We start from the raw sequence: 13230 nt of genomic DNA, 5'->3' as shown, positions 1-13230 counted from the left end.
GACAGCCCATAGATTTAAATATAAATATAAATATATATATATATATATATATATTTATATATATATATATATATATATATAATACATGACCCTTGTATGTCATTGTATGTCAGCACAGTGGCCTTTGCAGCGCTAGGTCCCAGGTTCGAATCCCAGCCAGGACACTATCTGCATGGAGTTTGCAGGTTCTCCCCGTGTCTGCGTGGGTTTCCTCCGGGTACTCCAGTTTCCTCCCACATCCCAAAAAACGTTAATTGGCTTCCCCTTAAATTGACCCTAGACTACATTAATGACATATGACTATAGTAAGGACATTAGATTGTGAGCTCCTCTGAGGGACAGTTAGTGGCATGACTATGGACTTTGTACAGCGCTGCGTAATATGATGGTGCTATATAAATACTGTGTAATAATAATGTCTTAGTAGCGCTATCAGCCTTGGTGGAGGGCAAAACTGCATTGACTAAAGGAACCCATCAGAATAGATTAGAAGAATAGGCAGAAATCAAATCTGCAAAAAAATTAAGATCCTGAAGAACTCCAACATAGGCAAATAGTAATGGCATTTAGCTGCATATAATTTTGCCACCTTGCTGCACCAACTGCCTGCTGTGTTTATGACCTTTACACCCCATTTTGATTAAGTACAGACCACGTTGTGTCCCCTAAAACTAATGACAAGAAGTTGGGGGTTTGCCTGTTTGCTGTCCTAAAAGTAGGTCAAGGCTTCCTCATTTACTAACTATAGTCTAAACCCCAAACAAAGACTACTATAGAACATATTGCACTATACATGTAGTGGCTGTGTTTAACCTTATATAGACCTTTTCCCATTGTTTTCACCTGGTAACCCTTTCAGTAACCAACTTCAAGCTTGATGTCAGACTAAACAGTGTAGTGTGTGGATTTGTGTGTTTATCCTAAATGTGTGTGAATTGCTTCACTACAGGAAATAGAAGAGACTAGATAATAAGTATGACTACTATTCTTTAATGAGATGTATGGGTGTAAGCCGCAAAGAAAAGGTTACACCCAATCAGGTCAGAAAGAGGTGAGGGAAAGGTGTATGTTGTGCCAGAAGTTGGCATGTTGTCTACAGGTGCCAGGTGAATGTATATATTAGCAAGACATAACTAGAAGGTGGAGGCATGATAAGAGGGTGGAGAAAATCAATTGGAGAAAATGGATGTTGGAAATGTGACAAAAAGGTGTGCATTACAGAACGTGAGAGAGTGATCATGTTTGCAATGAACACCATCATTTAGAGATCAACAGGTGCCAAGAGGGAGGAAACTGGAGCTGGAGAATGGCTAAGCTGGAAGGTGGACTCAATAACAGTATACACAGTAAACAAGCACAGAAAAATGTTTTTATGTTGATATCAGTCATCCAAAGATAAAGTTGGCAAGCAGTCAGTTCAGGGATTAGAATGGGGCACCTGAGTGCAGGGGTCAGGATAGAGATGGGTTTAATGCCAGAATCAGGATGGAAATGAAGAGATGAAGATAGAGAGAAATCAGTGAAATGATTATGATAGAGAATTGTCACTCTGGGGATCAGATTGAACACCAGTCAGTGAAGGAATCAGGATGAGGATCTGTGCCACATTCAGAGGGAAGTAAAGCAATGCAGGATGAGGATGGAGTGCTCTCTAAATAACAATGAAAATCCATCAGTGCAAGGAAGGGAATTAGGATTGGGAGCACTAAGTGTAGGGATCAGGATAAAGAATGCTCAATGAGGATGGAGATGTGTGGGGGATCAGGAAAGAGAACATGCAGAGAGTATGGAGATCTCTCATTGAGAATGGGGAATATTCCGTGTAAAACCAGAGTAGAGGGCCCTCAGTTAGAATGGAGAGTTCCCAATTAGAATAGAGAGTCCTCAGTGAGGATGGGTGCCTCAAGGATGATGAGCCCTTGGAAACGATGGAGAGACTTCAGTGATAGTAGAAAGTGCTCATTGCAGGAACCATGACAGAGAGACCTCAAGAAAGGATTAGGAGCCCCAGTGAAGATGGAGAGCCTTCACTGAGGATGAAGAGTCTCCAGTGAAGATTCAAAACCTCTAGTAGGGATGATGAGCTCTCAGTAATTGTGGAGAACCCCCATTAAAGATGGAGAGGATGACAAGCCTCAGTGAGAATCAAAGGAAATCAGGGTAAGGGAATGCAGAACCCCCAGTAGGAATGGGAAGCTCTGGGTAAAGTTGAGAAGATGCAGAACCCCCAGTAAGTAATCCTCAGTTAGTTATATTCCCAGTAAGAATAAAAGGTCCTCCGTGTGGATGGAGAGTCTTCAGTGAGCATGGAGATTCCCCAGTGAGGATGGAGAGCATTGAAAAGAATAGTGAGCCCCAGTGAGGATGAAGAACTCCCATTGTGGACTAACAGACTGACAGTGAGGATGGAAAGCCCCCAGTGATAGTGAAGAATCTTTGATTTATATGGTGAACCCCCAGCAAGGATGAAAACCCCCAATTAAGATGCTGATGTTCCAATAATGATGATTACCTGCTAAGGATATAAACACCCCAAAAAGAATGTAGAGCCTCCAAAAGGGATGAAAAGATCCAACTGAGCACGGGACAACCCAAAGCCCCCCGGTGAATACAGAAAGCCTGTGTCAGGATGAAGAGCATTCAAAGAGGATACATAGCCTCCAGTTAGTATGCAGAGCCCTAAAAAAGATGATGGTCCTTCTGTAAGGATGTGGAGTCTCCAGTAAGAATGGATAGCCAAAGCAAAGATCGAGAACCCCAAGAAAGGTTTAGGAGCCTGCACTGAGGATGGTGAACCCCCAGTAAGGATGCAGAACCACAAAAGATGATTGAGAGCCCACAGAGAGGGTTAAGTTCCCGGAGAGAACTGACAACCCTGAGTGAGGATGTAAAGTACCAGTGAGGGTAAAGAGTCCCAGAAAGGATGTAGAGTCCCCAATGAGGACCCATGACCCTAAGTAAGAATTAAGAGCCCCCCTGTAAGGATAGAGAAACATTAGTTAGGATTCAGATTCCCTAGTGATGATAAAGTTTTCCCCAGTAAGGATTTAGAGCCCCCCAAAAAGATAAGGAGACCCCCAGTTAGGATGCAGATCCCCCACTGATGTTAAAGGTACACCATTAAGGATGTAAAGCCCCAGAGAGGATTGACAGCCTGCAGTGAGGATGAAGAGTTCCAAATGATAATTAAAAAGTCAGTATGAAACGTAACCCAGTAAAGACAAAGAGCCCCCAGTTAGAAAGCAGAACCCTCAGTAAGGACAGATAGCCCCCAGTTGAGGTTCAAATCACCAAGTGATGATAAAGGGCCCCCAAAAAATATTGAGAGCACCAAGTTAGGGGAAAGAGTCCCCAGTGAAGATTAACAATCCTAGATAAGGATGAAGAACACACAGTGATGATAAAGAGCCACCAGTTAGTAAGGAGAACCCCAGTACTGACAGAGTACCCTTAGTAAGGGTTCAGATCTCCCAGTGATGAAAACAAGCCCCCAGAAAGGATGGAAAGTCTCCAATCAGGATGGAGAGTCCCCAGTGAGGATTGACAACCCTAAGTATGGAGAAAGAGCACCCACATATAATAAAGAGCCCCCAGGTTGTAAGGATGGGAAGTACTCCCTTAGGATTCAGATACCCTAGTGATGATAAATCCTCCAGTAAGGATGTAGAACCCTCAGAAAAGATACCGATACACCATTTAGGATTCAGATCCCTCAGTGATGATAAAGGTCCCATAATAAAGATGTAGAACCCCCAAAGAGGATATAGAGCCCCTAATGAGGATGAATAGTCCCCAATGAGAATTGACAACCCTAAGTCTGTGTGAAAAATACCCAGTAAGGATAAAAAGCCCCATGTTGGTAAGGAGAACACCCAGTAAGGACAGAGACCCCTCAGTTAGGGTTCAGATCCCCAGTGATGATAAGGAGTCAACAGAATTGGTGTAGACCTCCTGAATGGATGAAGAGCCTCTAGTAAGAATGGAGAGCCTCTGGTGATTCAGTGAGGAGGGAGATCCCCCATAAAGGATTGAGGGCCCTCAAGTTTCATGTGATGAAAACGATCTCTCAGTAAAGATACAGAGCTCTCAGGAAAGATTAAGAGTCCCCAGTTAGGATTTAATTCCCCCAGTGATGAAAAAGGTCCCCCATTATGGATGTAGATCCCCCAAAAAGGATTGAGAGCCCCCAGTGAGGATGCAGAGTCGCCAATTAGATCTGACAAACCTAAGGCAGAATGAAAAGCACCCAGTAAGGATAAATAGTCCCATTAGTAAAGAGAATCCTCAGTAAGGACAGATAGCCCTAACTTAGGGTCCAGATTCTCTAGTAATGATAAAGGGTCCCTAGAAAGGATGTAGACCCCCAAAAAGGACGATGAGCCCTCAGAGAAGATGAGGAGCCCCTAGTAAGGATGGAGAGCCCCCATTGAAGAATGAGAGCCCCTAATGAAGACAGAGATTCCCCCAGGAGAACCCCCAGGATTCAGAATTATGTGATGATACAGATCTCTCAGAAAAGATGAAGAGCCCCCAGTGCGGATGCAGAGCCCCTAGTGAGGATGGAGAGCCCCCAACGAGGATTGGCAGCCCCCAACGAGGATTGGCAGCCCCCAGTGAGGAAGGAGATCCCCCAGTATGAATGGTAAGTCCCCAGTAAAGATGGAGGGCCCCCAATCAAGATTGCCAGCCCCCAGTAAAGATGGAGATCCCCCAATATGAATGGTGAGCCCTCAGTGAGGAAGGAGATCCCCAGAATGAATGATAAGCCCCCAGTAAAGATGGAGAGCCCCCAATGAGGAAGGAGATCCCCCAGTGAGGATTCAGAGCCCCCAGTGAGGATGAAGAGCCCCAATATGAATGGCAAGCCCCCAGTAAAGATGGCGAGCCCCCAATGAGGATTGGTAGCCCCCAGTGAGGAAAGAAATCCCCAATATGAATGGTAAGACCCCAGTAAAGATGGAGAGCCCCCAATGAGATTTGCCAGCCCCCAGTGAGGAAGGAGATCCCCCAGTATGAATGGTAAGCCCCCAGTAAAGACGGAGAGCCCCCTATGAGGAAGGAGATCCCCAGTGAGGATGCAGAGCCCCCAGTGAAGATAAAGAGCCCCCACTGAGGATTGGTAGCCCCCAGTGAGGAAGGAAATCCCCAGTATGAATGGTAAGCCCCCGGTAAAGATGGGGAACCCCCAATGAGGAAGGAGATCCCCCAGTGAGGTTTGCTAGCCCCCAGTGAGGTAGGGGATCCCCCAGTAAGAATAGTAAGCCCCCAGTAACGTTGGTATGAATAGTAAGCCCCCAGTAAAGATGGAGATCCCCAGTATGAATAGTAAGCCCCCAGTAAAGATGGAGATCCCCAGTATGAATAGTAAGCCCCCAGTAACACTGGTATGAATAGTAAGCCCCCAGTAAAGATGGAGACCCCCGGTTAGGCAGGCAGGAGTTTCCAGGCAGTGCAGATAATTAAGTTCAGCCTCAGCAGAAGCTGGAAGTCCTGGCGCGTGCTGGAGTGGCTCGTGCCTCCTCTATGGCAGCGCGTGCAGCTGATCCAGCAGGAAGATCTGGAAGATCCAGCAGGTCTCTATTCTGCAATCTGCATGTCACAACACTGCCCGGAAAGCGTGCACTCTACGCCCTTCTAAACCTACTTTCACTGTACTACTTTCATGAATTAAATGACTGTTTGCAGCCTACTTATGCAAAGCACCGTATTCGTCATTCCAGACTGTGTACAAACAGATATTGATCACAATCCACAAATAAAGAGACTAAGAAAAATAAAAGACTTACCTGTATTGCTGTACATCTCTTCTGCATCTCTGGTCTATGTTCCAATTTCTATTTAGCAGCAGTCATAGAAGGATTATACATACCAGGATTATACATACCACTCATTCTTGGTGCATATGCTGAACCTGTAAATGTAATAGTATACTATAAAATGATCAAAAGAAATATAAAGTTGAATGCAATACAAAAAGATACAATAAAATGCTCATAACCGCTTCCTAAGCCTGTCGGGGCAGAGTCTCTGTGTTGGGCATTTTGAACATCAGACCTTGTAAAATGTAGAAAATTCTTGCTTCCAAAATCGATCTGATCCATCAATACGCACAAAGATCTCCTTTGTTGCCTCCATAACAGATGGGGTACCCACGCCAAAATGTGGATATTTAAATTGCAGACAAAAAAGCGGTTTTATAAAAAGTTTGCATGGAGAAGCGTGCGGGTTGCATGCTGCAGAGGGGGAGGGGAGGAGGGCATCAGGAGGGGGTCTCACGGGACAAGAAGGGGGGCAGAAGCGTGGCAGACGCGTGCAGCCAAATCTGGCCATCCTGAAATCCCCCAATACAATTTAGATGATCCACATTCTAAAGAATGACGCATATGGAGTTATTCTTTGTGTTTGTCATGGTAATCTATGCTGAAATAAAATGCAATTATAGAAGATGGGAAGTTTAAATATCTCTGCAATATAACTGCCACATTGGGCTGCAGCTTTTGTGTTTGCTACTTTAACTAAAAATACAAAATGTGCAAAATGTGTTACTGAGAAACTGGGAAATATGTCTTTTGGTTCAATTTAGTACCAACATATATTATTTTAAGTAACCCTGGCACTGATCTTATCTTTTGGTTCGTTAGATCTAAAATGTGAAGCTTTTTATGTCTGAGTTGTGATATACATGTACAGGTGAAGTTTGGTTCTTGTCATGGCAAAACATACATGTGTATAACTAACACAGATATAAAAGAGCAAGGAGGGAAAGAGGGAAGATGGAGGAGGAATGGAGAAAAGAATAAAGAGGAAGATAGGATAAAATGTGAAGGGAAGAAAGGAAGAAAGGAAAAGAGTAGAAAAGGGTGCAAAGAAAGAATGGAGCTAACCAAAAAAAAGAATGGATGGGAGAATAAATAAGTGTAAAGTACTAGATAACGAACAATGAAGGAATACTTAAAAGAAGGATGAGGTGAGGAATAGGGAAAGTAAAAAGAAAGAAAGAAAAGGAGAATAGTAGGGAAAGAAAAAAAGAAAGAAAGAAAGAAAGAAAGAAAGAAAGAAAGAAGAATAGTAGGGAATAAAGATGAATGAAGGCAAAAAGTAAGGAAGAAAAGATAGAATACAAGTTAAGGAACAAAGAAGAAGTGGGTAAAGGAGACAAAATGAATATGATGAGTAAGGAGAGAGTAAAAAAGAAGGAAAAAAGGAAGAATAGATTCAAGGACAGTAAGAAGTAAAAGGGGAAATGAAGTATAAGGTGCAAGGTAAAGAAAGGAATATTTGAAAAAAGAATGCATTTATAAATAGAGATGTTAGGGTAAAAGTTAGCAGGACAATATGATGAAAGAAAGCAATATAGTACAGAAAACAAGAATAGTTAAAAAAGGAATGAAAAAATAGAAGGAAACAATTAAGGGAGGAAAGATGGAATGGATAGAAAGTAAGAATACTTAAAGAAGAAGAGAAGCCAGGATAAATATGAGGAAGAAGGAGAGAAGGAAAGAAGGCTGCACAAGGAGAAGGGGAAGGATGGATCTAATTATAGTAGGAAAAAAAGAAGGGAAAAGTATAATATAAAGAGTAAAGCATGGCCTTTTAAAAGAAGAATTAAGTATTAAAGAGAGAAAGGGTTAGAAAGAATAAATTATAGTAAATGAAGAACATGAGTATAGGAAAGTAGGAAAGAGTAAGGGAAGAATGGAAAGAATGAAGACGTAAAGAAGGAGAACAATTGACAAAGTAAAAGGAAACGAATGATAGAACAAAGGAATGGGACAAAGATGATAGAAAGGAGGAGAGAAGTGGAAATACTAAAAAAGAGAGGGATAAGGATGGTAGAACAGAAGAGAAGAGAGGTGCAGGGAGTAAAGATAATAGTGAACAAAGCAGAGGCATGAGGATGATAGAAGAGAGTGTAAAGGACAAGGAATCTAATGGAGTATGATGATAAAGGAAATACAGATAATACTGATTTTAGTTGCTAGTATGTCACTATAGCAGCCATCTCTGATATTCTTATTCTTCATGTAACTTTTAAAGAACAAGGAATGTTTTAGAAAGTGAAGAATGACATCATTGCTAACTATTTGGAATAGTAAGAGAATCACAAATAATATTGTATGACATGAATGTATAGGGCTAGCAGACGCCTTGCTCACCTCCCTCAGGGCTTCCTTCATGTCACAGAGGTAATACATTTACAGGGAGGTTCTATTTGTCTGCTGGGTCTGATTTGTGGGAATATGGGATAATTACAGCTTGGGATGCTGATTTAGCTTCCTCTGCTTATTAGGATCCCAGCCCAAGCTGAAAACCTGCCTTCTGTATGTCACCTAACAAAGCCTAGTTTGTAAGAAGAGAGGGGACACCACAGATATGGTCAGGACACCCTGACAGCTGCTGGCTACTTTGTTACCCAAATAGGGGGTTGGTGAGAGATTGTACCCCCCCCCCCCCCCAGATGGGGAACAAGGACCCACGCCAATATGTGTGACAATATTCAAATCCCAACTGAAGATTTAAACATAGCAGAAGACAAGGGATAATAGCTTTGAGGTGGTGCTGGTGGACTGCAGGGGGGTGAGAGGGTGACACGTGCTCCACTACCCACCAATCAGAGCCCTGGGAACACAACTCCCAATTCTTGCAGGACAGTTCAGCCAGGTGCAGGCAGCAGCATCTACCCAGGTTATCAAAGCAAGGCTGATTTGCATAGACATATGTAACATCTGCTCTTGTTTTTAATATATTGGTGAGGCTGAAGCTTTCATATGTCATTTCAGATGTTTTATCTGCCCTTTTCAGAGGAGGGGGAGGGTGATGATAGATAATCCAACTCTACAACAATTTACAACACAGCACTTGGGCATTTTCCTAATCTATTTTAGTATGATGCAGACAATAACCTTGTGTATGTCTGCTAAACCAACCAATCAGAATTTAGAGTTTATTTCACAATAGTACTTTGGCTTGGCTTGGGGGGAGGTGGTGGGGGTGTTTGGAGGGAGAGGAGGGGGTCACTGTAATTACCTTACAACATGAAGGTTTATTCTTATCAATGTGTTATTTTTTAGTAAGCATTATATTTTATTATTATTGTCATATATATATATATATATATGTGTGTGTGAGTGTCTGTGTGCCTTTCTTTTCTTTCTTTCTTCCCCTCTTTCTTTCTTTAAATAAATGAAAAAATAAAATGAAATAAATGAAAGATAAATATATATTTATATTTTTTATTATTTTTCTCTCATCTTTCTCCTCTCTCTTCTTTTATTTTTTTCTTTCTCTGCAATTTGAATCATGTTCTAACAGAAACACTTCCCTTACTAAATAAACACAATATTCTTTCTTTCTTTCTTTCTTTCTTTCTTTCTTTCTTTCTTTCTTACTTTCTTTCTTTCTTTCTCTCTCTCTATCTTCATTCTCACTTTCTTTCTTTCTTTCTTTCTTTCTTTCTTTCTTTCTTTCTTTCTTTCTCTCTCTCGCTTTCTTTCTTTCTTTCTTTCTTTCTTTCTCTCTCTTTCTCTTTCTCTGCAATCATGTTTCAACAAAAACACTTCCTTCCTAAATATACACAATCTCCTGTTACAAAGTATAACCATATATTGAACAGATACAAACGGATACATTTTAAACCATCTATATATAAATGTAAAAAAGACAACAAAAACTATACACAAGATACAACTAACAAACACTGTAGGTATAACCAATAAACAGTTTGGAATTACATGAGTTTGCATTTGAATTGGTGGAACTGAAAATATAAATGGAAGTTAAATATAATATATATTATTATTATTATATTATTTTATTTATTTATTTTTTGCATACAAGTGGCATAGTCAGTTACCTGTCTTGAACAGATGGCTGTAATAAATTCATATGGGGGGGGGGGGGGAGTTCTCCCCAGAGGGGCTATTGTCAATCCTAAAATTGTTAGTGGTGGGAGGGGCCAGGCTCAGAGGTGCTGTATAAATAGCAGCAGCTAAGCCTCAACCCTCACACTACCTCCTAGTCCTAGCACTGAGAGAGCACTGCCTGTCTCTGAGCCATGGCACCCAGCATGATCATTCCTGAATCAGCTGCCCTCAGCTACCAGCCAAAATCTGGCAAGAAAAGCAAGGAAGCCAGCGAACTAAGAAAGGTGAGTGCTCACTAACAATCTGCACCTTCTCCATTACTTGTACAAATCCTAATTTGTGATCATGAACAATGCAACATGATTTTAACCAAATATTTCATTTTATTTCCAGACTCTCAAACCTTTAATGGAAAAGAGAAGAAGAGCTAGAATTAATGAAAGCCTCAACCAGCTGAAAACACTCATCCTGCCTCTTATTGGAAAAGATGTAAGTGTAGTTTTATTTTATTTATTTTAATATCCTCTTCATAATATTATCCTAACCTACAAAGATATCAAACTTTATGCATGATGTTGCAAAAAACAAACAAAAAAAAAAAACAAACAAATATATATAAAAAATTTCTTTATAAATTGCAGTATTAGATATTTTGCTAAAAAAAATTAGCAAAGCAAATTTTTATCTTTTATATTTTTATATTAAATATATTTTTAAAAGGCCACAAAGAGCTATAGAATGGATAAAAGGGAAGCACATGTAATTTGTGGCTAAGCTTTCCTTTAGAAAATCTAAAAATCTTGTTTTATTAATATGTAAAATGATTGAATTTGTTCCTAACCGCTTTTTTTACATTTTTGTATTTGCAGAATTCCAGATATTCTAAGCTAGAAAAAGCTGATATTTTGGAGATGACTGTACGATTCTTGAAGGATATTCCTCCAGTTCAAACACAAAGTAAGTACCAGTTCAATATTGCACAACCATGATAATGTTAATGTTAGTTAGCATTCTTCAGAAAAAAGTGGGGAGCATGCCAAATATTTGTAGCATTTTAGAATAATTTAACCAATGGCTGTGGCTTAATATTGCAGAATTATAAATAATAACCAGCGCTTTAGGTTAGCTTCCTCTGCAATATGTGGAATATAAAAACAGAAATATGGCCCCTTTTGTCTATGGCAGGGTGGGATGGCACTGGAAAAGAATAGGTAATTGTAATTCAGTTTAACAAGCATCTAAGCATTTTAGGATGGCCATGTGTTGTTGGATGGGTTCACATTATAACCATGTTCTTCTTCTGTTTAGATTCTGCAGAGAAATACAGAGAAGGGTACAGAGCTTGCCTAGAACGTCTTAGTGGCATCCTGTCCAAAACCAATGTTATTGCTGAAGAAACCAGCAACCGTCTCCTGGACCACCTGCAGAAAAGTCCTGAACTCTGCTGTTTGGACTGCACAAAATCCCCAAACTCCAAGCAGAACAGTTCCAGAATCATTCTCCATGTCAGCCCCAGAAGATCAGAAATTTGCTCTTCCCCCAGACAGCCACCTGCACAAAGACCTGCCCCCAGCCCACCACAACTCAACAGTGCCATCTGGAGGCCATGGTGATAAAGCATAATAGAGACTTAAAAAAACACACAAAAAAACAAAAGCTACATTGTAAATGATTGCACTGTTTTGTAAATAGTGTCACCAAAACACATCCACTTGTTGCATGGAATTATCCTAGGCAATACATTGTGGACAATTTAGTCCTCATAGGGGGATTGAAATTAAGGGGGTACAATATAAACCCTGGTAAACCCAAAGGGTTGTATTATTAGTATGCGATATGCATCAGGTCATGTTTAACCAGCTGGCTCCAAAAGGGTCCCTTTTATTGAGAACCAAGCCTTTCTGGTAGCTAGCAGGGTAAAATGATGGGGCTATGTGCAACAAGGATTTGTAAATATGTTTTCATGCACTTTTTGTTACATTTTTGTTACACAGATTATATATGTTTTTTAAAATAAATACAAAATGAACACATTCAACATTCTTTGGTGTTTTTATTAACTTAAATGGTGTATAAATCACACATATCAATAGTGTACATTCATTTCTGTGAGTTTAACAGAAAGTGTAAACGTATAAAACCGCATTGTGTGCCTCCCTATATTAAGTTCCTATCAATACAAAAGCAGAACCTCTGTTTAGCAGGGTAAATATTTTAAACATTTTTAATTGCAAAGCATATTTTGGGTTATTTTGGTATACAGATGCCTACATTTTAGAATCATTTCTAAAGACAATGGCCCTTTTTTATTATAGCTCTCCAAGGCAGTGTGAAGCTGTGTGATCCAGCAAACCTGGAATGGATTTTCTAAAACCAATTTACTATTTTATTGCAAATATTTTCAATCCTGGACCAGATCCATTCCAGGTTTGCTGGATCATTCGGCTTCACCATTGAAAGTGTAACCTCTCCAGTCTTGAAGAGCTTTAAAAAATCAGGCCCAATGTGGTAAAAACTCTGTCCCAAGCACGTTGCTGTCTCAGATGCCCTAAATTGCATTATTTGTCCCAAAAGGTATTCCTCCCCCAAACAACACATTTTAAAATAAAGGGGCCGATAACCCATAAATGGGATTTTTAAATTATAGTGGCTCCCTAATAATCAGCATAGCAGGTGTCTGTATCTGGGGACTGTGCATAAAGGTCATACCAATAGTTTCCCTATTGGAAAAAAAAATGGGCAGCTCTCCAGCAACTACTAAAAAATGAAAAATTAGCATGGGTTAAACTGATCCCTTGGTCTATAGAACATGGAGAAATAAGTCCTGCACAAAGAAATCACATTTTATGTTTGTTCAAATATGAGAACCATATATATATATATGAATGCATAAGGGGAAAAGATAATATGAAAAAAGCAACATTTATGTTCTGATAACATATGGGTCGTAATACAAAAGAATATTTGTGGTGTGGATGCTGCAGTTTGTGCGATCATTCTCTGCTCAGAACTTTTGGAGGGAAGCTCTTTATCCCAAACAATTACAATGACAATGCACCATTCGCCCCCCTCCATCCATATCCACGGCTCCTATTAAACACACAAATCAGTCTCTATGTTTTGTTTATTGACAATTTGTTTTGGAAACATTTCTGTTAAAGGTTTATATAAAAATAGTGCAAAGTTGTAAATAAATAAAAGAATGGATATAACACATGGCTAGTTACCACTTTGGATGGTCACTCTGGTCTTGCAGCACAAAGGTCTTAAGTGGAAATCTCAGCAACAAAACTGTGTGCATGGGATTGATATGTTCTTGCCTTTTTTGTGTGATTTTTCGCTACATCCCAAAAACATTCTAATAGGT

General features: G+C 40.2%; 1 protein-coding gene across 1 annotated transcript; it reads left to right on the top strand.

Moving 5' to 3' along the window:
- Window positions 1–10009: 10009 nt before the first annotated feature.
- Window positions 10010–11896, top strand: HES2 (hes family bHLH transcription factor 2). The gene is made up of 4 exons (XM_072426492.1): window positions 10010–10147; window positions 10257–10352; window positions 10733–10820; window positions 11172–11896. Exons 1-4 carry the CDS (start codon window positions 10055–10057, stop codon window positions 11474–11476), a joined length of 582 nt encoding a protein of 193 aa, XP_072282593.1. The 5' UTR covers window positions 10010–10054; the 3' UTR covers window positions 11477–11896.
- The last annotated feature ends 1334 nt before the right edge of the window (window positions 11897–13230 follow it).

This window comes from Pyxicephalus adspersus, chromosome 11 (genome assembly GCF_032062135.1).
Source record: "Pyxicephalus adspersus chromosome 11, UCB_Pads_2.0, whole genome shotgun sequence".
Classification (NCBI taxonomy): Eukaryota; Metazoa; Chordata; class Amphibia; order Anura; family Pyxicephalidae; genus Pyxicephalus; species Pyxicephalus adspersus.
Note: the sequence above shows the minus strand (reverse complement) of the source record. Positions and strands in the feature narration are given on the sequence as shown.